General features: G+C 39.4%; 1 protein-coding gene across 2 annotated transcripts in view; it reads left to right on the top strand.

Moving 5' to 3' along the window:
• myom2a (myomesin 2a) overlaps window positions 1-24,421 on the top strand; it is a 48,637-nt gene that overhangs the window by 13,347 nt on the left and 10,869 nt on the right. The window contains exons 1-18 of one of the 2 annotated variants that reach the window (XM_031733914.1): window positions 8,833-8,895; window positions 9,763-9,891; window positions 11,087-11,179; window positions 11,461-11,596; window positions 12,161-12,315; window positions 12,473-12,565; window positions 15,099-15,187; window positions 15,266-15,304; window positions 16,135-16,299; window positions 16,404-16,565; window positions 17,953-18,094; window positions 18,868-19,067; window positions 19,150-19,203; window positions 20,533-20,660; window positions 21,669-21,852; window positions 22,134-22,151; window positions 23,030-23,204; window positions 24,194-24,315. In XM_031733914.1, the coding sequence (XP_031589774.1) occupies window positions 9,785-9,891; window positions 11,087-11,179; window positions 11,461-11,596; window positions 12,161-12,315; window positions 12,473-12,565; window positions 15,099-15,187; window positions 15,266-15,304; window positions 16,135-16,299; window positions 16,404-16,565; window positions 17,953-18,094; window positions 18,868-19,067; window positions 19,150-19,203; window positions 20,533-20,660; window positions 21,669-21,852; window positions 22,134-22,151; window positions 23,030-23,204; window positions 24,194-24,315 (2,062 nt within the window). In that variant the 5' untranslated portion in view covers window positions 8,833-8,895; window positions 9,763-9,784. Of the gene's footprint in view, window positions 1-7,701; window positions 7,765-8,832; window positions 8,896-9,762; window positions 9,892-11,086; window positions 11,180-11,460; window positions 11,597-12,160; window positions 12,316-12,472; window positions 12,566-15,098; window positions 15,188-15,265; window positions 15,305-16,134; window positions 16,300-16,403; window positions 16,566-17,952; window positions 18,095-18,867; window positions 19,068-19,149; window positions 19,204-20,532; window positions 20,661-21,668; window positions 21,853-22,133; window positions 22,152-23,029; window positions 23,205-24,193; window positions 24,316-24,421 lie in introns of those variants that run through there. The other variant, XM_039614104.1, reaches the window with a different exon arrangement.

The following is a 24,421-nucleotide window of genomic DNA, read 5'->3' as shown; positions in this document are numbered from 1 at the left end:
TTTATAAAGTAACATATAAAGTGGTTTACTGATTTTTTTCATGGCCAATCTTAATGTTGTATGTAATTGCAGTTAAATTATATGGTTAGTTTTCCTGACACTTACAATATGGCATCTTATCAGTCTCTTTCTTACGTTATTTAACTGAATCTGTATGATCCCTTCTTTTGCCATGTTTTTGTATCAAGATAAATCTAGCTGCCACTAAATTTGACTCCTTATCTTGATATGGTTACAGTGTCGGTGTCCTCTGCAGGATGTGCATGGTTGGAGAGCTTTCATCCTTTCAAGGATTGTTTTTACGTTAGTAGTTCCAGTAACCTACTTCACCAGAGGCACGTGTTGTTACTGCACTGTGATATCACACATGACGTTGTATTTGACCCCACCCCCACTTACACTGAATGCCCTCACCCGTATCCCCTATTCCCCGGGGATATATTACCAGTTTGTTCAGTCGCTAATTCGCTCTGAACACAGAGTCAGTTTATATGGGCAGCCAGAACCTGTAATCAGGCTCAGATTTCACTGATGGCAACGTCTATGAGCTGCTAAAAAATTGAAATGTGTTTTCACGATGGATTAAAAGAGGAATGAAATTAAGAAGGCAACAGTGCAATGGGATAGAACATCTGTGAAACAGAGTAAAACTGAATGACTGGGAAAAATAGACACTGATAATTGGGGACAAAATTGTGGAAAAGTCATCTTTGAGATCTTGACTTTTGCCAACAACCCCTCGTAGACACCTGTCTGCTTCAGATGCCATAGCAACCAATGCTCCGGAAAAGCTCAGTGATGGAGGTCTGTCTGCATTTCACCATGATCAATGACCACAACCCTGCTCAAGGACATCTGTGTCAAATACTGCTAACAAACTGAAAATGCACCATATCAATACTGAACATCATGCTGGCTTTCTCCTCCCGTAACTATCAAATGGTGCATCCTCTTCTCCCAACATGATACACCCCATAGATTCGATCCCAACATGCAGCCACTGTGTCTGTGGGTATACGCTAGGCTGCTGTGATATAACAAAGCTCTGAAGTCTAATATAAAAGGACCACCATAACAGTTTAAAGCTGTTGTCGCTCACCTTTTTGAGTTGATCATCCTTCAACTCGGTGAAGTAGTAGGCCAGAAGCTGAGCTGCTATCATCCTGTCTGCGCGTCCTTCGGGAGCTGTCACTTACTACAAGGTGGTTTGACAGTGAAGAAGAAGGGAAAAGAAGATTGTTCAGTTTCCCCCCACGCTGATCCCGCTTTATCCTGAAGTAGAAGCAGAAGCAGGCCTTAGCTGAGCACTGTGTCAAGGCAAGGTTAAAAGGAAAAAGTCTGGTGAAACAAATGTGCAGCAGCGGCCCTGCCTGCTAGTCTGCGACAGGCACACACACACACACACAAACACACACACACTTAAACACACCAACACACACACAGGCTGGGTTTGACCGTGCCTCCTCCCTCTGAGCTGCTAGCTCCCTGTTAGCTCTGAGGAGATGTAACAGCTCGGCACAGGAATGGTGGTTCTGGTTTGCCCTGCCCCCACTGAGCACTCCCATTGGCTGAACCCAGGATGTGAAAGCAAAGGAAAGAGGGGGTAGCAGATCGGAGGAGGGGGCAACAGGGGAGTGCAAATGGGAGTGGGGGCACGGGAGCTGTGAGCTGAATGAGGAAGCAGCTTACGCACGATAACTGGCCACTCTCCTCCATAGACTTCCCCGAGTTTGCACGTCTCCATGTTTCCACGGCTACAGGAGGTGGACGTGCAGAGAGGCAGGGCAGCCACATGATGATGTCACTACTGAAATACACTGAGCATCAACTGCAGGCTGAAGGACATCACATTCTTGCTGCAACATCCAAGCATCTTCTCATACCTCCACACATGCAGCAGCACAGTTGGAGAATCAGACTTGTGACTGATGGCTTCTTATCTCTGCCGCACACACCCCACCCACTGCAACACGGAAGCTAGAGATATAACTTTAAAGCTAAGTGTCATTCCTGACCTTGGAAAGATGTTTTTTTAATGGAAGGTAACCTGCACACATTATGTACCTATAAATGCACTAATCAGTGGTTTTATTTATTTATTTATTTTTAAAAAACAACTAAAAACAAAAAGTAACAAAGAATATAAAAAGTCAGGACAACTCATTCAAAGACAAGAAGTAAAAACATTTGTTTGTGGGTTGCAGTCACATTAATTGATATTTTGAAAATGTGTTTTATATTTTTTTTTAATCTATTATATGCGCTTAAAATGTGTCCTCTTTAGCTATAGCCAGCACATGTTTCGAGCCCCCACCCCCCTTTGACTGCTGATGAGGCTTCAGCATTGCTATACATAGTGAGGGACAACTCCTCTGCCCCCTGCGGCTCTATTACGTCACCACGCTCTGCGTAAAATGAACCATGTCTCCTGACTCAGTGACGTCTAAGGCTTGTGACGTCTTTATTATCTCCCCCCTTTAACCGTTGTAATTTAGGACTTCCCTCTTTGATTTTCTTCTAGTCTACACACAGTCCCCCTCCTCTCGTGTTCCATCTTTAGCAGCCTGCAACCAACAAGTCAGAGAGTCTAAGAATGGTTTCCCGGTGCCGTCTTTCCCCACTGTGAAACAGAAGCTCAGACAGGAGAGAGGAAAAAGAGGGAGGGCTTAGTATTCATTCACTCCCCTCTGAGGAAGAATATCCGGCCTAGTGTCATGGCTGCTTCAGGGTGACCTTTCCTGGTGACCTAAATGTTGTGCTCTTTATAATCATGTAATGCATGCTTAAGCAGGACTTTTTTTTTCTTGTTTACAGTTTCTTTATGTAACCACATGTTTATTTGAATATTAAGGACTCATTGTTTCTCATTTAAGTATTTTCCTCCACACGCGACCTTTTTTGATATGTTATGCTTGATATGTTTATCAGTATACTTAAACTTTGCTGTTACTGAAGTTGAGAGTTCATCATTCATCCACAAATCCATTTCGGCTGCTGCAGTATATATGTACTTGTGGTTTGTAAAGGCACACAAGATTCCTGTCTTTCAGTAAATCTGCTATAGAAATAATCCTGTTAGATTTTGCTATTTCTCGCGTATCAAGCAGCAAACTGGCCAGATTGTGGTGTTAGAGTGAAGGTTAGCATGTTTTTCAAGTTAGCATGTTTGTTCTCTTTCAAATTTTATGGGAAAAATGAGAAATAAATTGAAGAGACTTGATGTAATCCAAGGTATTTGCAATTGTCCTCTAAAGTAAATCCTTTTTTGTTGTAAAGATGTCCTGCTTGGAACCAAGTTCAAACATCTACTTGGACCAAGACCACATATACTGAAATTTCTTGAGATGTTTATTTTATTATAAGTTCACATCAAATAAAAGCAAAATAAATAAATAAACAGAATCCTTGCAGCCTTCATGCATCATAAAATCATTGAATCTATTGGCACTTATGTAGTCTAAATATTCTGCAGACATGAGACATCTCAAATGTCTGAACTTCATGCTCGTCACATTATCATGCTCCAATAATCTCTTTTACTCCCAGTACAAACATGCTATGTAGTGGGGCCAGAGAGGGGAAAGAGACTGGAATCCAACAGGAGACCTAGAGTCAAAGACAATGAAACAGATAAAGAGAACTGTCATAGCAGTTGTGCAAAAGAAAACAAACGCATCAGTCTAAACTCAAAAAAATGTCTCTCACATTTAGTGCATTCAGTCAGTGTTAGTTAGGTTTACTTGTGTACCAATCTGTATTACAAAACGTTAACCTTGAACTAAACTACACTTTGGTTGAAAGCACACTATCATTCTGTGTGTAACTTTCACTAGTTCAGATGGAGGTCCATCCATCTACCCATTTTCTTCTGCTTCTCTAGTTCCAGGTCACAGGGGTAATAAGTTAGGGCATTAGTTATACTAAGTCATACTGTACAGGGTGACCGTTACACTGGGCAGGAGGGTAAGTGGCCTCTGAAAATTAGTTTTGCTCTGGTGAGACATGAAGTACTTTCAATCTTATCCAGAGAGCGTAAAGAACATCCTGTGGTCTTTTCAGCTGACCTTATCACCCTCTGTAGTCTTTCTCTGTCAGCCACTGTACAGCCGGCGGGCCACACACTATCACACACTAATGGCGCATGACAGTACACACTCGAGTGTAGAGCAGTAGAAGGTCACCAGCAGCTTGTCCTCCAGTTTATTCATCTTTAAAACCTTCGAACAGTGGAGGCACTGCCGAGCCTTTTTCACCACAGATGTTGCTGTTAACTGACCACTAAAGATCTTCAGAGATGTGTTCCTAGGAATTTAAAGGTGGGATCTAAAAATGTAAAAAAGAACTGAGGAGACGTACCTGCAATATATATATATATATATTTAAAAAAAAAGTCTATATACATATAATAGTAAAAAAAAAACCCTGAAAACTGTAATTCCTGTACTGATCATATTTTCATCAGCTTTATCTTTAGTCTTTTGCACTTTATTCCATTCTTATGGGTGAAAGTTTTGGTGTGCAGCCTCAAATCACATTGTAATACTGTTTTGAAGGCTGAAAATATATGAGTGTGAAAAGATACTATTGCAGATGGACATCAGGTGGCAGCATTAAACAGAGAGTCACACCAGCCTGAGCCCACGTCTTCACCATCGTGGATTTCTGGCTCCATCTCACTATATCCCTAGCATCCTCCTTGGTCACATCAACAAAGTAGGACAAGCATGTCCGCCTTCACTATATCCATAAACTCCCTCTGTGCTCTATGTTCATCATCCTTTGTCCAGTAATTTAACCGTCCTTCCTCTGCTCAATTCAGTTCAGTTTTATTTATACAGCGCCAAAACACAACAACTGTTGCTCAAGGTGCTTTATATTGTAAGGTAGACCCTACAACAGGGGTAGGCAACCTTTTTGATGACGAGTGCCATCTAAAATTTCCTCAGAAGTCAATGTGCCATATCATTGCATTAGCAATAAATTTAATAACGCTCTATATTAACAGTTGTGGCACTGAGCAGGCAGCTCCTGAAGCATGTGAAGTGTCAGAATGTGGAAATGTCAACATCGCTTGAAAAAACTGCCAGCTAGCAACGTCCCTCTCACCAGTAGGCTAAGTGATTTTTAGCCAATTACAAGTTGAATCTGATAGTTGGGCTTGTTAGCTAAGATACCGTCATTAAGAAGCGGCACAACTAATGTGTCTATGCGAGCTAATTTGCGATGTGCACCGCTGGCCCGGCCATTTATTTTTTAACGCACCTTCTCAGATTAATTCACTGCGTGTCGTGCCCAGGGCTGGACTGGGACAAAACATCGGCCCGGGCATTTTGACTAGAGACCTGCCCACCAGGTATTATAGGAAAAGCCATAAAGCCTTTGAATGAAAACAAACGCTGTTGTGACAGTGATGTACACTGTCTTGTTGGTATATGTATGATTTCTATACATTTTACATTAGATAAAAACTTTGGTTGTAAGATTCAGATAATTATTTATTAAAAGCTAAACATTTTAAATGAGAATAAGAAAGAAAAGTATTTCTTTGTGCCCCCTTTCCCTGTTAATGCCCTACCTGGCCCCCTGGCAAAACTTTGCTAGATCCGCCCCTGCACAGTTACCAGCTGTCAGCTACGTAGAAAAGGATGCTGGTGTTATTTGTCTCTCAGAAACAGCTCATAACTTCCCTTCAACTCATTCATGTCACCTAAAAGGTAAACCTGTTTCTCCATCACCTGTTCAGCTCTGATGATTTAGTAAGGACATCTCCTGGTTTCATCTTCATGTTTCCCTCTCACCACATATCCAAACCGACATCATGACCAGCAGCTTTTACGGCTGTGGCTCCAGCAAACATCAGCTGATACTAGAAATTAATATTAAATAAATTCTAACATCAGCTGATCAAGCTTAAACGTACTGCTGTTGTTTAGCGCGACATCCGCTGGTTTCCTCTTTCTGGCGCAAAGTGGGCGATAAACAAACGAAAGACGGGACTTGCGTCAGAAATACTGATCAGCTGATCATTGATCAGCAGCTGACAGCGTAAAGACGCAGAATAAATCCAGCTTTGTGTCTTTTTTCCATTCTAGCTGAAGTCCGGGACAAACTGTGTTCCTTTTCAGCTCAATACGAAACGCGTAATATTTTCTCTGAATACGGGATGATTCCGTTTTTTAAGGGGCTGCAACTCTACTAACTAACCTTATGAATAAAATAAAGTTCACCATCAGTAACATCACAGCACCCACCCGGGCTGTACAGAAACTCCGTCATGCTAGCTAGTACGCAGTACGAGTTATTGTAACTGACTGTAAAAAGTCAGCACAGTGAAAATAAACTCCACCTAAACTTGTTTTATATCTGACCCAGATAGAATGCAGGTCATAACTTCTTACCTGACACTCATCCTCCTGCCTCCCCTTTCCCTCATCCACCTGCTGGCCTCTGTGGAAGCTCCGCCACAGCCACCACCAAACAACTGAGTTATTTTTACGCATCTGCCAGCATCCGGCCAATCCACCACCTTATACCATTACAAAAAAAACAAAACAAACAAATCATCGGCCCAAAAAAACTAAAAATCACCATCGGCCCACTGGGCAAAGGCCCGGTATGCCCGATGGCCAGTCCAGCTATGGGCGTGCCATCAGTTAACCCTTTGTGCCCAGGGTTGCCGACCCCTGCCCTACAATAATACATACAGAGAAAAACCCAACAGTGACCCCCTATGAGCAAGCACTTTGGCAACAGTGGGAAGGAAAAACTCCCTTTTAACAGGAAGAAACTTCCGACAGAACCAGGCTCAGGGAGGGGCGGGGCCATCTGCCGTGACCAGTTGGGAAGAGATGTATTCTTTTCTAATTTTGTCCCTCCTGGTCACACCCAATGAAAATCATAGCATATCTGTACACAGCCAATTTACATGTATGGATTGTTTTGTAAATTATGGATCACTCAGCTCTCTTACCATGTCTGATACATGTTAAGAGAGGTACAGTCTAATGATTTGATCGCACTCTGTTCTGTGGAGGGTCTCTGTCATCCAGATAATGGTAGTCTTAAGAACTTAAAAAAAGAAGGCAATGGGACTTGTGGAGAGACCCAGGCATAGGAGGTGGTCCTGAGAGTCACTGGCCCACTATTGATCATATAAGTCATCACAGGAGCTAAAGTGTAGACATCATTATTGAGGTCATTATTTTCACCAGGGGGTTAAGGGTGAAACCTCTGTGAAACCTTTTCCCAACCCATCATGTGACCTATTGAGGTCACTTGAAGCAAAGGGTACTGGGAAGGGATCTCAAGACTACATTGTAGGCAGTTGATAGCTGGTGTTGTAAGCCATCACCTCTGTCCAAAGATGGTCGTTCACAGCAGACAGAGATGGTCTCCTTTACTCTTCTTTCAAACCATCCATCTTCTCAGTCCAAAATATGAACATCCTCAAAAGAGTGCCCTTTAGGAGCAGTTGTACAGCATCTGCATGAGCCGTTTTTTGTCTAAGGGTGTAGTGCACTCAGATGTCATACTTGGAGAAAGTTCTGAATGAGTTTCTCTGAGAAAACTTCTGCAAACCTTCTCCTTTGTTGGTGTTTGACCTTCTTTCCCGTGTATCATTAAGAATGATCAATCACACAGCCTCTGTTTCTGTACGCATGTATGAATTGATCGTAATGTAACTGTTGTCTTTGTGTAAAGGTGGAAGATGGGCAACTTTTTGGGCAACTTCTTTGAGTCAGTTCTTCAGGAACAGTTGCTAAGGTCAGTATTTCTTATATAGCCATTGTTTCTAGAAGTTACATCTTTTTTCTCTGTATTGTTCTAAATTCTTATATAGCAGAAACTGAAGGTTTTAATTAAATGAGATTATATCTGTTACAGTGTTTTTCGAATGCCCAAGGAGGACATCTAATACAGGTTTTGAGAGTTTGATGAGTTTGCATTGGTTTTTAAGAATATACTGCTATATATTGTATTGTAAAAGTGAGCAAAGATGTCAGCGAAAATATTGTAAACATAAAATCAGTAAGAATATTTTAACAGCTACAGGTCAAAGGGGAAAAATTTAGGAATTTATATCTCTTTTTATTTCACTGTGATCTCCACTGGCGTTAACTCTGTTTTATAAGATATTTCCACGTATATTCAGTTATTTTTAATAGACTTGTTTGCATAAAAATAGCTGCAGTGGCTCGTGTACAGTAAGAAGTAGAGGTCTCACTGTAACCGAGGACTTGCTGTTAAAAATAGCCTGACTGTTGCCTGCAAGTGTTGAGCCAAGGAGGACAGGCTGTCTCGAGAAACCTAAAAAGGTCTCATAATGCTTTGAGTGTCAGGATCTGCCAGAAATGACCTGAAAACGTCTTCCTGACTCTTGCACAGATCAATGTTTTTGATGGTTAAAGGGAAGATCCTTCATACCTCATACTTTTAGAAAAAGGTTAGACTTACCGCCAGTAATAAGAAGAGAGGCACTCTGGTATTTCAGAGCTATTTTTCTGATTTAAAAAAATGAACCTTTGTGTGGAACAATTTCTAAACCCTGTCACCATTTACTGTTTCACTGTTCCAACTTTTCCATCTTTAATATTCCATTAAAATATATATATAAAAAACCTTTCCCATATTATAAAGAATTGGGATAAAACTTCCCTCCAGAATAATTCATTAAACCTTGTGATACAGGTGCACACTCTTCATCTACAAAGTGCAGAATGAGAAGGAAATTTGGGGGTAAATGCTATATATAGTTTTAAGTGCATCCATACATGGGGTGGAAGGGGAACAGCATTCCTCCGGTGAGAGGGTAATATTTTTGTTGCCATCAGCAAGTGCTTCCCAAGCGGCATCAGGCTGGTCTGCCACCTCTTTGCGCTGTTTAAATTTCTTGGGGTAAGTCTCTTTTGTTAATATTTGCTGGCTGGTGTGCTAATTTTATTTTAGAAATAACTTTTTTCAAAATGAGCTTCACATTAGGAAGAGGATTTATCTGCTGCCAATCCTGGGGCAGGTGAAATGTGTTGCATAAATAAATGGCAGCAGATAATCTGTCTCCTGTGTGGGGGAAAAATGAAGCAGCACTCTGTAATCTCCCTGAGCTGTACTTCCTTTCATACCAGGGTATTAAGAGGTTGCTGACCCTCTTTTCTTAATTTGCGTCAGGCAAAAAAGGACGATATTGTGCTGAAATAATTATTTATACAGAACGGAAGCACAATTAGCCTGCAGCAGAGTGTGGATATGACAGCTGGCTTAGATCTAAGTCTTGTTCCTGTACAGTCTGATCACTCTGATTTCCCGTGCAATCATTTTAATTAAATAGTGTGAGGACTGTGCTCTTCTGGTAATGACACTGTTTCCTTCATTTCTCCAATAATGGAATAGGCAGACTGGTGAAAGCTATTCATAGCTGAGCTGTGTGAGGCTGTTAGAGGAAGCAGTTGAAGTGCTGAGCTCGAGCAAAAAGTTGGAACTGCCAACTCATAAATGTTTCCCTTTAAACATTGTTTAGGTCTATTAGAGATTCAGGTGTGGGTATTTTTGTCATGTGTTGTATACATTCTACAACAGAACAGCAGAAATTGCATCTGTTAACCTTTGCACACTGTTGATTTCAGAGATGACAGCACATCTAATACTTTAAACTTACATCACAGAATGATTGCAGTAACAGTGGTGGTAAAGAAAATACTTGTATTGACATTTCTAACATGGCTAACACATGTTTGGTCTCCCCCTCCCACTGGTACTCTTGGCCAGGACTCCTTGAAGTGTTCCAGTCATGGCTTCCAAAATCATACCTTGGTATAAGAAGAAGCATGTGAGCCAAGTCAAAACTGATTATGCTTATCAGCACACTAAACACGTTTCCAAGCAGCACACAGAAAGGTATGACAGTGACATTTACCTGCTGCTTTGAGTAGCACAGCTCTTGCTGCTTTGCGACGTAGAGCAGAAAACACACAGAGGGGTGTTGCTGAGGAGCAGCTGCAGTAGTGGGTGTGTCTGCTTCCTAGCTGGCAGTTTATTTGTCATGTCAAATTCGAAGCTCTGCGAATTCTGATTTTCATGAACAAATCAGCCAGTCACAGAGTGGTACATGCTAACCGACTGAATACCCAGATCTGATAGCTTCAGTTTGTTTCTTTGTAAAACCTCAGTGTATCACCAGTGATTCTAGAGCTCTTTGTCTATGTGAGCTCCAGAATCTCTGAGAGCTGAACCCAAGTCGGGATTTCAGGAAGTCCTATTGCTTCTAATGCTCTGCAGCTTCTGCCAACAGATCTTATAGTTCAGGCCAATGAAAGGCATGTATGCATTTTTCTTTGTTGCTATAGCATGCTTTTTAAAAAGGTTTTCTGGCCCTTCGTACAGCTGTGCTGTGCAGTATAGTCATACTTAACGTGATATTATACATGCTGAAGATTGGCTTTTTCGTCACTAGTGGTGAGGTAATAAACTGAGCCCCTACAAGCCAAGTTCTGAGCTCCCAGTGATCTGGTAGGAAACTGCAGCTGTCTAATGGCACATGACTACAAGTCACCACTTGAACCGGGCCTACGTCTGAGGCTACTAACTATACATAGTTGTGTTAGTACTGAAGAAGTTTCTCTCAAAGTGGTGGTTAGTCTTTATACACAGAATGTCAATTTTCTGGTTATTTTGTAAAAATAATTTCCTGGATAAAATTTTAAGTGTGTTGTGCAAATGACACTAGCCACTGTCAGATTTTTCACAATAGTGGTTGTGGTATGCATGCAGAGAATAATGTCCATCAGTCAATTTTCTTAACCCCAGCTAATTTCGAGAAAAAGACAAAGTACATAAACAGATTTAATCCCTCATGAGTCTGTGGCATATACAATACATCAGGCAGATATGCTAGGAAATCTTGAAAATTGAGCATTCTGTAAAAATGATTGTAACTGTAGAAGTTATTGCAGTTACACTGCAAGTGTTTGTGTTTTTATGTATGTATGTGTTCAGAAGACAAACTCAGCTCAGCAGCAAAACTAAAACCTGAGAATCTTTTATGCAGAGAACTTGCTTTGGCTGATTTTTAATGATGTGTTTTCCTCAACAGCAAATCAAGCTCTAAATCGGTAAGCCAGGCACAGGCCCAGGCCACGGAGGCTATGGCAGAACAAGCCTATACCATACCGGTGTTCCGGCAGAGGTGAGTCTGCTCTGGCTGACAGCTATTTCAGTCGCAAGGTAACATGCAACTACATTTTCTGCTAGCTGACCCCTGTAACCACAGCACATTTCTTCAGTATAGTTAGGTTAGTTTTATCCTGTGTCATGCTTGATATGCTCAACGCAACGATTTGAGGTTGTATTGCACAATTATTGCAGGGTAACAGTTCAGTTTGTAGGTAAATATGTAACAAATGTTTAGCTTACAATGATGCTAAAGTCAATCTTAGTCAAAGATTAATCTGATGTATGCATTGTTAGGACTGCTGAGGAGACTGAGGAGTACCAGAGAGTAAGCAAAAATGTTGGGAAAGGACTGGCTGTTATTCAGGAGGAGCTTCAGAGGATGAGGATCGCTACTAAGGCCCAAGTGGAAAGTCTTGAAATTCAGAAAGAGGTTAGTAACCATCTGCTAAACAACTCAAGGTGACACTATACTTCCTTTGTTGGTTTGTTTTTCTGGTGTTTTATCACATATATGTGGAACAAGTTTAAAAGTCTGTGGAAATGTTATGTGTACGCTTTAATGTATCTGTCTCTGTTACAATCACTATTAAAATTATGTCATTTTGTAATCATGAGTACAGCTAAACAGCAGATCTAGAGTCTCTAAATGTAGTCTAAGTCAGTCACTGTAGATACTCAGCTGTACATTTCTATTAGATCTGAGCACAGTGGTCTTATTGACATTGCATCAGTGAACTGTTGGTAAAAAAAAGTCTCAGTCTCATTTAAAGTAATAAATCAACTTTTTAGGAGTTTTAACAATATGATCACTAACATCTGCTGACCTCCTTTTCCTTCATTGCTTTTGGCAGGATTTAGATTTGCTGCTAGCTAAGAATTGTTGACAAAGATAACATGTTGTACTGAAGTGCTTATGTAGTCTCTGCCCTATGCATAATGCATAAAAATGTCATTTTCATAAATACATTGACTTGATGCAGTTGACTTTCTCCAGGTTAAGGGGATGATGAGAAAGAGGGTGGATCTGTTGGAGGAAATCCCCAAATTGCCAGACTTCCTGGTGGCCTTACGGCCGCATACTGTGTGGGAGAAGACTCCTGTCAAGCTATTCTGCACCGTCGAAGGAAATCCAAGGCCCATTGTCAAATGGTCAGTATACTGCCATCACACAGAAGTGGGTTATTAAATTTGACTGCAGTTTTTGTGGTAATACCATTATAAGCTTTTCTGATTTATTACACTATTGAAATATTTTAGGAGTGTAGAATATCACTGTGGTGTGAAACTGATTCTGATTCACTGGCAGGTATAAAGATGGAGTGCCAGTAGATCCACTGAGTGCCCCAGGAAAGTACAAGATTGAGAATAAATATGGAGTCCATAGTTTGATTGTTAGCAGGTATGTATTATCCACAACTCTCAGCAGTTAGACATAAATGATTTCATTAAACTGAGTTTTATAACATTGACACTGCAGCCTGTGATTTTCTTTTTACCTGAAATGAGGTAAAAAGAAAAAAGTCATGTTGTTCAGTAAATTAGAGAAGTAAAATGTTTTAGTAAAATTAAGTTATGAATTAAAATGAAGTTATTAATTACTGATATGTATTGGTAATGCATTAGCATCTCTGAAATATTCATACAAATTTAGTAAAGACTTCCACTATCAGTGAGCTAACTTTTTCCAGGTGCAGGTCGATTGTCCGTTTTATATCTCAGGATCCTCCGACACTATTTTGAGCTGCATAGTGTGGTAGTAACCAAGTGTGCTAGTTACTAGTTACTGCATCACTGTCATCTTTTTGTGCACATGGCAGCCAGCATTCAACTGTAACAGGGAAGTGTAGCATCAATAACATATAAAAATTATTTAAATAACAAATGTAAAATTGTTAAAATGTAGTTATTCTGTAAACTATAGAATAAGACTGTAAATGTACAGTAATAAGGTAAAAAAAGCCAATATATTTCTTCCTTAGACTAAGATGAGTGAACTAATGTTAGGGCAACAGGAAAAGATATAATACAATCTTGAATATATTATACAGTACTGTGTGAATGTCTTCGGCCACTTTATATTCTTAATAGTTTAAAGAGTCAGACTTTCTTTCTTCTCCAGTCTCTCACTCATTTTCAGTCATACGTGACTTGTAGCTGACCATTTTTGGTTTATTTGTTGCTCCACTTAACAATGACCTACGAATCATTCAAGCACAAAAAAGCATCACCTAACACCTAACTGTTATCTGTCTACACATAACAGAAAAATTGCACCAACAAGATGAGGCCCAAAGAGGTATTAACTGTTGTCATATTGCTGCAATGTTGGCAATATGTCCTTAAAAAATCTGGGGAAAGTGGACAAGTGGAGGACAAAAGAAATGGCTGACATAAAAAGTCGCACCCAGTAAAAATCCATTAAAAATGTGACACAGGACCTGAGAGATCTGGCTCTACCGTTCACCAAAGCCTGAGCCTAAATGGTCTAAGATGAATGGTGGCTGCCAAGGACTTCCTAAGGAAGTGAAACAGGGAGAAAAGGCTGAGATGGTGCACTAAACTGCACAAGAACTGGAATGAAAATCAAAATAACCTGCTCTGATTGGGCGATGAATCCAAGTAGGACATTTTTGGTTAAAATCATCATCAGTGAGCGTCTATAGCTGTCCATAAAGCATGATGGAGGCTCTGTTATTGTTTGAGGCTGCAGTTCAACCATTAGTGCTGGAGATTGTGTCGAAATGAATGAAACTGTGAACACAGACTTCCCTGCTCTTTAAAATTATAACAAATTCTGTTTTTGTCTTGTGTACTGTATTTCCCCGTATGTTTACACATTTCTATAAATCTCTGCATCTGCTTCCGATTCTCCCACCAAAATATAAAGAAGTGAGGGGTTGTTTAAGACTTTAATGAATTTTTCAACTGAGTGAAAATTTCTAGCATTTAAGCAACAAAAGGGCTTCCAGCTCCAGCTTTCAGGATTTCTTCTCGATTGTGTATTAGTTTTTCTTCCACCGGCGCAAGCTGAAATTGCTCCCTGCATGGACGATATATGTTTTGGGGGTTTTGTACACTTTTTTTCATTTTAAATTAAAAAAAAGGTTGCATTAAAAGTTTAGTGTAAATATGTTTTATGAGGTTTGTTGAAAAGACAATATTTTTATATAGTCAAGCATTTTTTCTAGTTGCTGTATTATAACCAGCCTTCAAACTGAAAGGAAAGCAGCATAGAAACAAACTGGGAAAGACTGAACGTCTATCACTCATGCTCAGCGTAGACATTTACACTTACAGGACTTTTATTTTGTTAGAACATTATAGCGATATCTTGACATTATCTGACAGTCTGGAGACTGGAGAGTTAGAGGGGAGATGCTAAATTGAGGGTGAGGCAGCAGCCTGCTTCTTTTCGTCATCTTCAAGACCCCTCAGCTGTTCATGTTGGAGTGCTGACCTTTGCGTCATTCGAGCCATGAATTCCTCCGACTGCGCTCCGCTTCTCTCTGTCCCTCCCTCTCTCTGAGAATTTGAATATCTCTGGACCGTCGTTGCGTTGAAGGTCACAGAGAACATTCTAGTTTATTTGCCAAACTTCTTCAGAATCAGTCATTTTCACATTCTTTACGCAAAAAGCACCAAGTGACAAGAGGGATGCAGAATCTATGTCCAAAACAGCTGGGAAAATGGATCAACTTTTAAAATAGTTCAGCTCAGGCTGAAGGTCAAATTTCTTCCTTCTATTCTAAACCTCAGACTCTTCTTGAGTCTCAACACAATTGCTTGCATTTTACCTTCTATTAACCTAAATAGATCTGTCTCTCTGAAGCTTGGGTAGACGACATGTTCTTTAAACCAAATGGCATCAAATCAAATATAAATGTTGATATACTGCAATCAGTGACTTGTTCCTACTCTGGCTGACCTTGTAGGTGTGTTGTGAGTGATACTGCTGAGTACAGTGCTGTGGCAACCAACCAGCATGGCACAGCTACCAGCAAAGCTAAAATTATTGTGAAGAGTAAGTCTCCCTCTTTCGTAAAGACATTGCTCACCTCCCATGTCTTACTCTGTAAACATAAACGTCTTTTCTTCACAGGACCAGCTGGAGCCGGAGAGTCCTGCCAGCTTGGTTTAGGTGAGAGCATAAAGGGAGTTAGTGAGACTGGGGAGTGTGGGGATTGAGGTGTCACTCCCAGACACAAGCTCATGGAATCATGACACTTCAAATAGCAACGCAATGAGAGGCCTGATAAGAAGTGGAAACTTTGATGGGAAGCTGTTCCTCTCCTGTGACTCCCTCTGAAGAAAAACAAAACACAGATCTGTCTTTAGATGAGCAGCAAGCGATCTAAACATTTATGTACATGTTGGGATTTAAATAATGAGCAGTCCAGAAAATACTAACCTCCACAAGATTTCATTTTGACTAAAAACACCAGACATCTCCTTTGTCAAAACTAATTAAGTTGGATTACCTTATTTAAGATTTATTGTATACATTGTTGAAATGGAAAAACTCATGCTGTTCACTCCTTATGGACACATTTTTTAAAAATTCCAGAGAAATAAGTGTGACTACAGATTGCTTCTACTTCCTTAATGTTACTGGATGCACTGATTGTACTTGAAAGCTGTTAAACCAAGTCCACGTCTAAAATGAAACACTCGTCACACATCACTTTGTGGAAATCACAGCCTGTGGTTGTCACAAAATTTCCTTAAAATCATTGACGTCTAAGATACCAAATCTCGGACCTCACTTTGGTTCCTGGACACGTATACTGAATTTTGATGCTTTTGAATGACAAGACCATATAGTTATATTGAAAAAATGTCAGATTTATGTTCATAAATCCATTGTGGTTCTACATGATCATTCTGATATTGCAAACATCTACTCTCCACATATCCACAAAATACGATTGTTATCTCATTGCTAATGATGTTGCAAATCTTGTTCTCCAGTGCCTCATCTGACTGAGATCCATGCCAGTAAGCTGGATGTCAGCCTGCTTGACCGGTTCCCAGTGTCTTTTGGTGTGGAGGGCAACTCCATCAGACTGGTGTGTACAATGGTGGTGGTCCCCGATCTCCCCAACATACCACCCATCGCCCAGTGGTACAGAGATGGTCAGACCTTCTTTCATTCTTTCATTATGTTTGTGTGTAGCACTGTCGGTTGACTGTGGAGTTTGGTCACTTCTCACTATGTCCTCTATCTTGTATTCTAAAAGATAAACTGCTGAAACCAAGTAAACTGGTAGAGATGTCAGTGGGTGGAGGTGCTGCCTCTCTTACGCTGCCTCACCTGGCCAAAGATGATGAGGGCCTCTACACGCTTCGGATCTTCACAAAGGACGGCACTGCTGAGCATAGCGCCTACCTGTTTGTCTCAGGTAGGGCAAAGTCCTAACATCAAGTCGTCATTGCTGTTTTGCAGCAGTGACAAATCAGAAATCACAGTTTAGAATAAATAGAGCAATGGCGAAATTTTAAAAAGCCAAATCCCTATGAATAAGCAAAAGGGATAGAATAGCACAAACCTTAGAAATCTTAAACTTACCACTTATAACTTACCTTACTTAAAATACCCAACTATAATGTCTGGTTATCATATATGATAGTCTGATTATGTGTAGTGCAGAAATAACTTGCCTTGAACTAATAATAGATACAAGAAAAAAATCAAGAAAATACGTAACACTGTTGAACCTTCCTCTGAGGCATGTGAGAAATTTTTGAATTTCTTTGTGGAAAAGGTGAATAATGCCAGGGCTCAGATATCACCACGTCTGCTCTTGACACCTCAGTCACTGTTTCTTGCTCTGCTGCTTTCTGCCAGTTTGAGCCTGTAAATTTCTTTTTATTGTATGAGGTTGTTGGTCATCTGAAGCCCACAGGTTTCCTTGCTGATGTTGTTCCACCTCGATTATTTAAAGGGGTCATTTCCACTCTTCCATCTGTCCATCTGTCCTCGATAGCAGTTTCTCATCTGGTATTTTTCCTAAAACTTTTAAGCATGCTACAGTTCAGCCTCTGATTAAGAACACTAGCCTGGATCTTACTATTTTATCAAATTTTAGGCCTGTTTCCAAGCTTTTCTTTTTCTCTGAAGTTCTGGAGAAAACTGCTTATAGTCAGCTGAAAACCTTTTTCAATGAAAATAGTGACCTTGAGATTTTTCAGTCTGGTTTTAAATCTCTGCTTGGCACAGAATCTGCTTTGCTTAGGATTGTTAATGACATCCTCCTGGCTACAGATTTAGGGGATCATGTGTAGGCATTCATGGTAATGCTCTGCCATGGTTTAGGTCTTACCTGGCTGAGAGAACATTTTGTGTAAGTCCTCAGCTCCAGTCTCATGTGGGGTGCCACAGAGATCAGTACTTGGACCTCTGCTTTTATCTTCTGCCCCTTGGCTGTATTTTTTAGAAACCACAAAATTGCTCTCCGTTGCTATGCAGATGATACGCAGGTTTATATGCTCCTAACAAACAAAAATAACTACACTATGCAAATGGTGGTAAATGATGTGTCTTGAGCAAGTGAAAACTTGGTTGGCAAAATGAAATGTTTTATTAGTTAGAAATTAAATTAAGTTCCTGATCTTTTCTATACTCACAGCAGTACATAGATTTAAAAGAGGTGTTATTGAGTCCTTATTTCCTGTTACCACACATTAGGCATAGTATGCAAATAAGATTTGGAGCCATAATAGTTGTGTCTATCACCATTTGTCTTCTGTTCTCCCTCCCCAACATACCTGTGTTTTTTCATTCCCTAGATGCTGCTCCCTCTGCACCCGGAGCCCCCGGTGCACCAATGAGCGTAAAGGCCTATGACGTCAATTCGGACTATGTCCTAGTTGCCTGGAAACCCCCAAACACTGTCAACGAGGCACCCATCACTGGATACTTTGTGGATCGGTCAGTTTTAATGTTGAGAAGGCTTCCAGCTCTCTTTAAATAGACCGCAGTTGGCACACTGACATGAATACAGTGGAATTATACTGCACTTAATGCCAAGGAAGTGAGTCATAGTTATTAGAGCTGCACTCCTTAGAAGATTTTCTAAAGTAAATGTATCTTTTCACACCAAATGCCAGATATGATTTGCTTATTTTCATGGTTGCATAAAGTGGATATAAGACTTGTGGGATTTGCAAATCTCATAAACGCGTATTTTATTAACAGTTGAACATTGAAAACGTATTTAATAACATATGTTTATATTTTAAACAAATGTTTAAAGTGGGAAAATGAACCATTTTAAGAAAAACAATATACCTTATTTTGGATTTGATGGCAGCAACACATCTTTAAAAAAACGCTGGTGCAGGGCCATGTTTACAGCTGACTACATCCCCTCTTCTTTTAACAACCAGATGTTTACAGCGGACTGTTGGGAGATCAGTTTTGCCCTATTTTTGCCTGCTGTATGATCTTCTATGTCATCTTTTTCATTTCATGATGCACCAAATGCTTTCAACTAGTGAAAGGTCTGGACTGCAGTTTTCTTTAAACAAAAATATTTGCAAGTGCAGCCCTTCTAACCAGTTTATTAGGATACTTTAACTTCTCAGCTTGTCAAAATTGCCTCACAACAAATATAACATGTCATTTTGAAGTACTCTCTTATAAAAAGAGATTAAATTCTTGATAATGGAGAGTTTATTTGCCGTAAATGATCCATTTCATAGGTTTGAAGCTGGCACCGATACTTGGGTGCAGTGCAACGACGCCCCAGTGAAGATCTGCAAATACCCAGTACATGGCTTAAGGGTTGGCCACTCCTACTACTTCCGGGTCAGAGCTGTGAACAGCAGTGGCATCAGCAGGCCTTCACGCAAGTCAGACAAAGTGACGGCCCTGGACGCTGCAGAGAGTGAGAGACTGCAAGGTACAGATGAAGGTAAATACAAAATACAGGACAGCAGGATGCCAGCGTTTTCTGACCGATCTGTTGTCATTTCCTGCAACAGTGATTAAAATTGAAGGAAAATACGACATAGTGATAAAGGATGATGACCTGGAAGGTATAGTGGTTACAGACTCGTCTGGTTTCACAGTTTTTGTTTCCCCTACCTTTAAACCACCACCTCACAATCTCACTAAATACTAACATCTGTCACTCTTTCCAAACCCCAGCAGCACCATCATGATAACATTTTACATTTCATGGGGATGTTTGCTTAAAAAGGCATCTTCCCTGATCAAAATCTCACTGACGTTTGTTTTCTGTTCCACTATCAGTGAATTTTCTTTCCATTTATACCTGTTTATTTGACATGATCATTATTCCAGTAACAAATGAGTGCTGCATGATTAAATTAGTTACTATTACAGGAATATGTTTTCATCTTAAGGTGTGGCATTTGAATTCTGGCGTTTACATTCTTATCTTTTTCAAAGAAGGAAACATGAAAAGGAAAAAACATTTTTATGCTGATCTTAGAACTAATCTGTCATTTTCTCATATTGTGTGTTTTTAAACAACACAGGGAAAACTGTTTTCCAGAGCCTTCCCAGCTTAACTTTTGTGGTGCAGTCTTTGATCTAATTTAACTTTTTCCATTCACACTTTAACTGAAACGGTTTTCTCTTTAAATTGTGTCCACTTAATATAGTTTACTACTTTAACAAAAACTTATAATAGATGAAAACTAATTTTAAAAACTAATAGAAAATATCAAAATAATACATATTTGTATAATATCACAAACAAGGCTATTGTAGAAGTCCCACATTTCACTGTTAACTTTAACTTTGATATGTCCTTTTAGTTCATATTTCTATTTTTTTTCATCTGAAATATGATATTGGGATTTTTGTCCATGTTCTGGTTTATCTAATGGCTAATTGCTGTATATGAAACTTGTAGTTAAACAAAACTAAAATATTGTGTGTTTTGTGAGCATTGAACCACCAAACCACACACGAGGCTGTGGCAGCTCTAGTGTAGCATTTGGATATCTGATTATTGTTGAATGCTGCCAAAATAATTATTTAATCTTTAATTAAATTCCACCAATGTTATTGTCCTGCTGATCAGCACTTTTAGAATTTAACAAGCTTTGAGAAAAAGGCAGGACCTCTCACACTGAATCTTGTAGAATAAGACTTAGTCAATTATGTTTGTTTTCATCACTTATGAGTAAGATTCTATGAAAATGCATTATTCAAACCCATATAGTGTTGAATATTCAATCACCTCTCTGCCTTTGAAAGCAAGCTCACCAGAAATATTAGAAGCATTGTAAAATTCACTGTAAAAACCTGAGTACAAAAAGTGAATAATGTGGGACTTCTGCAATGGCTGCCGTTCTGTGTACGTTATGCCTCAACACTGTTCACTCCCAATCTAGGCTACGTAACTATCCCAGGTGAACCCACAGATGTGCATGCATCCGAAATTTTCAAATCATATGTCGTGCTGAGCTGGAAGCCTCCTAGCCCCCGTGGACGAGCTCCACTGTGGTACGTCATCGAGAAGGTGTGTGCTGCTTCACTTTTGCCCATCAGTTTCTCTCAGTTTAGCCGATTTAACCTTGGTACTGTAGCTGAGGGATAAGCAAGACAGTCACATTTCAGTTTCCCCTCAAGTTGTACTTAAATGGCAGCACTACACACAAATGAATCTGTATTACATTTGGGTTGCGTGAAATTCTTTTTTCTTTTTTTTTATTTCACACAGAGAACTCTACACTAGCATATCTCCAGAATTCAGTTTGATACATTTTTTAACTTCTGAGCTCATCTTTAGAGAAGCTTCCGTGGGTTTAAACAGGGTTTTGCTACCCACTGTTAATATGAAACATTGGATTTACTGCATCCAGTTTAGAGTCACATGACATGTTTTAATGCATATAATTGCAAGCATGTAAACATAGCTGTGAGCTTATAATATATTGCAAACAAATTCATACAGTAGCCATAGTGAATGCTTATACAAGAAGTTCAAATGTAATATAAATTTGTGTGATAGTAGCTATATATTGACATGCTAGATTTCAAGTAATTTTATGATAGTTAAAATCCTATTTATTACATATTGTATCTGATGTATTGTGTTTTTAATAGTATTTTTAATATCACATATTAAGCAAACCAGTCAAGTTGTAAACAGTCTTGCTAAAAATGTTGACATTTAAACAACATGTTTATTATATTTCCCATAATGGCAAGTGGGATATGCCTTTATGGGAAAAAGTGAGAGAATGTTTTCATCAGGTTTAGCTTGTTTTTGAATAACAGTGTTAGCATTGCCCCTGGTTCAATAGCAGAATTCACACAAAGATTGATTTTATTTTTAACCCTTTTGGCACACACACAAACATACACTTTGTTATTTATGATTCTTATATCTTAAATTATTTAATTAATTTAATAAAAGTGAGATTTAACTTTGTAAAACACAGTATGAAAGCTGCTCTTTTTGTCTGTGCCACATCACATATGGCTATACCTTCTTATTTCCCCCCTCCCTGACTCTCTCACACAGTGCTTAGCAGGCACTGGAGACTGGCAGCGGATCAACACAACAGTCAAACTACACTCCCCTCGTTACCCAGTTTTTGATTTGCAAGACGGGCAAAAGTACCAGTTCCGAGTGTATTCGGTCAACATGTATGGCTCCAGCGAGGCCTCTGCGCCCTCTGAGCCCATCCAAAAGGTTGATGAAGATGGTAAGAGCCAGGATCAGTGCAGACTTAAAGACACGTGGTTATATATATGCAGCAAAGCAAAATGCACACAGAAACCTGTGAAGAAATGCTGAAACACAAAATTTTGTAATTTCTTAGAATTATAGATATTAAAGGTCCAGATGGGAAGGCCACTAAAACAACTTTTGTGTTTGTTTACCTAAAGCAAAGTATTTTAGTGCATACATGTAAATGTGTCCGCAAAAACAAATGCATGAAAACACATAGAGTTTATGGTAAAAGTGATTGACTGTGTTTTGCAGGTACTGAACTTCCAATTGGTATGTACAGAAAAATATAAAAGACACTTTAAAAGCACTGTTTTCACACTGCTGTAAGTTCACTCCTTCACTCTCTGGTCTGTGTGTGTTCTTACTATGAGTGATGATTGGAGCACTTGGATATGGCTTAGTAGGCTGTTATATTACAGGGTACCAAGAAGCTTATAAAGGAAGATGAGATTATTCAGGGCTCTTGTGCCTAAATTCAAATTAAATCCCAGAAACGCTCCTCTGTCACCGTGTTCTGCCCAAACATCCTGTTCAGCAAAACGGCATGGCAAAGCCATTTCATGGGAACTTAAAAACAGGTCCTCTGTGCTGTGTTTAATCACTGTGTTTGTGCACACAATATACAGGAACACAGAACACAGCATGAATATTGAATGCATGCATGTTTTTTGAGTAGCAGTCACCTGCTGTAGCTGTAACCTGCAGACAAGCAGGTGGAAGTCAAAGCTTCAGTGAGTATTATTTACAGCTAATTGTCATGATTTCTGTTCTGTAAGAAAGTAAATTGATAGGAACTGATACATTAATTAGTCATTTGAATAAAATGTTGTTTAATACAGAAAAAAATATTTACAACTGGTTTGATGTCTGAAGTCATCAGTTGTGGAATCATTCTGTCCTTGTCCTTTTTCCACTTTAATACTTTCAACTTGGTATATTTTTGGTAATTATTAATATTATATATATATATATATATATATATATATATATATATATATATATATATATATATATATATATATATATATATATATATATATATATATATATATATATATATATATATATATATATATATATATATATATATATATATATATATATATATACATATATATGTATATATATGTTTTTTCTTTGCCGCACAGGCGTCCCCTCAGCTCCTGGCCATGTTGTTGCTACTAGGAACACCAAGTCATCTGTGTTTGTGCAGTGGGAGGCCCCCAAACACCTGAAACACCTCATGGGATATTACATCGACGGCCGTGTCGTTGGAGCCAAGGAGTGGTTTGCATGCAACCATAAACCCTTCAAACATACCAGGTAAGAGTGACAAAAATGTTACAAAATGGTCTTACTGTGATTCAGATGTTTCAAATGACACCACTTGCCAATTAAGGTGATTAATTGTATATTCAATTCAATTAAAACTGTAAAATCAAACCAAAGGGTGGACATGATCTGAATAATGGCAGCACTATTAAAAGTGTCTCACACACTGTTTCAGAGGTGATACAGGCACTTAATGTCTTTGTGTTACACAAATGTTAAACATGGCTTTGACTCTCATTACTGCTTGTTTACACTTGATGCGCTCTATCCAATGCTGATTTATTGTGATCAAAACACGAGTTTTTCCTTCTCAGCTGCTTGAACAAGAAGGAAAAGAAGAATTTAATGAATATAAATAAAGTGCCTCCTCTAGAGGAGTGTTACACAGGAGTGCAGTAACTCGACAGCACACAGAGAGCTCAGTCTGAGAGTCCCTGAGCAATGTGTCAGGTTTAATATAAGGCAAAGGCAGGTTGCGGAGTCATGGATAAATAATGATTTCAAAAATTTTCTAGCCTGTTTTATACTTTATTCTGCAATATTCCCAATACTAGCAGACTTTCTCAAATCTGAAGATAAACTCAGGATGACTGTTTTGAGTGGAGCTTATTGGTAACAAGAATCATCTGCATAAAAAAATTGTTTGATTCAGAACAACAATATGTACATAGAAATATCCGATGTGGGCACTGGTTTAGCTCAATAGGTGAGCAGGCGACCACGCGCCCCATGACCAGAATGAGCGACCCGGCTTTGAGTCTGGCCTGTAGGCCTTTGCCGTGTGTCTTCCCCTCTCTCACTCTCTCTCTCCCCCTACTTTCTTGTCCATCTTTCACTGTCACTGTCCAATAAAGACAAATGCCAAAAAAATAATACAATAAAGAAATATCCTATGTCAGAACAAGGGGAAAGACTTCAAGAGATTTTATAACAACTTTTATATGTATGTGATTTAAAAAATGAATGTGTGCGTGTCTCAGGTTTGTGGTGCACGGCCTGATCCCAGGGGAGACCTATGTGTTCCGTGTCCAAGCCGTCAACCTCTTCGGCCTCAGTGAGGAGTCACAGGAGTCCTCTCCCATTGCCGTGGAGCCTGCCCTCGGTAAGAGAATTATCAGGTTCATGATTGCGATTTATATGCTGCCTCTGAAAAGTTAAAACGCTCTTTAAAAAATATACATTTCTTTGAAAAAATAGAGGAATACATT

Source organism: Oreochromis aureus, linkage group 6, assembly GCF_013358895.1.
Source record: "Oreochromis aureus strain Israel breed Guangdong linkage group 6, ZZ_aureus, whole genome shotgun sequence".
In the NCBI taxonomy this organism is placed as follows: Eukaryota; Metazoa; Chordata; class Actinopteri; order Cichliformes; family Cichlidae; genus Oreochromis; species Oreochromis aureus.
The sequence above is the reverse complement of the archived record's forward strand: the minus strand, read 5'-3'. Positions and strand labels throughout refer to the sequence as shown.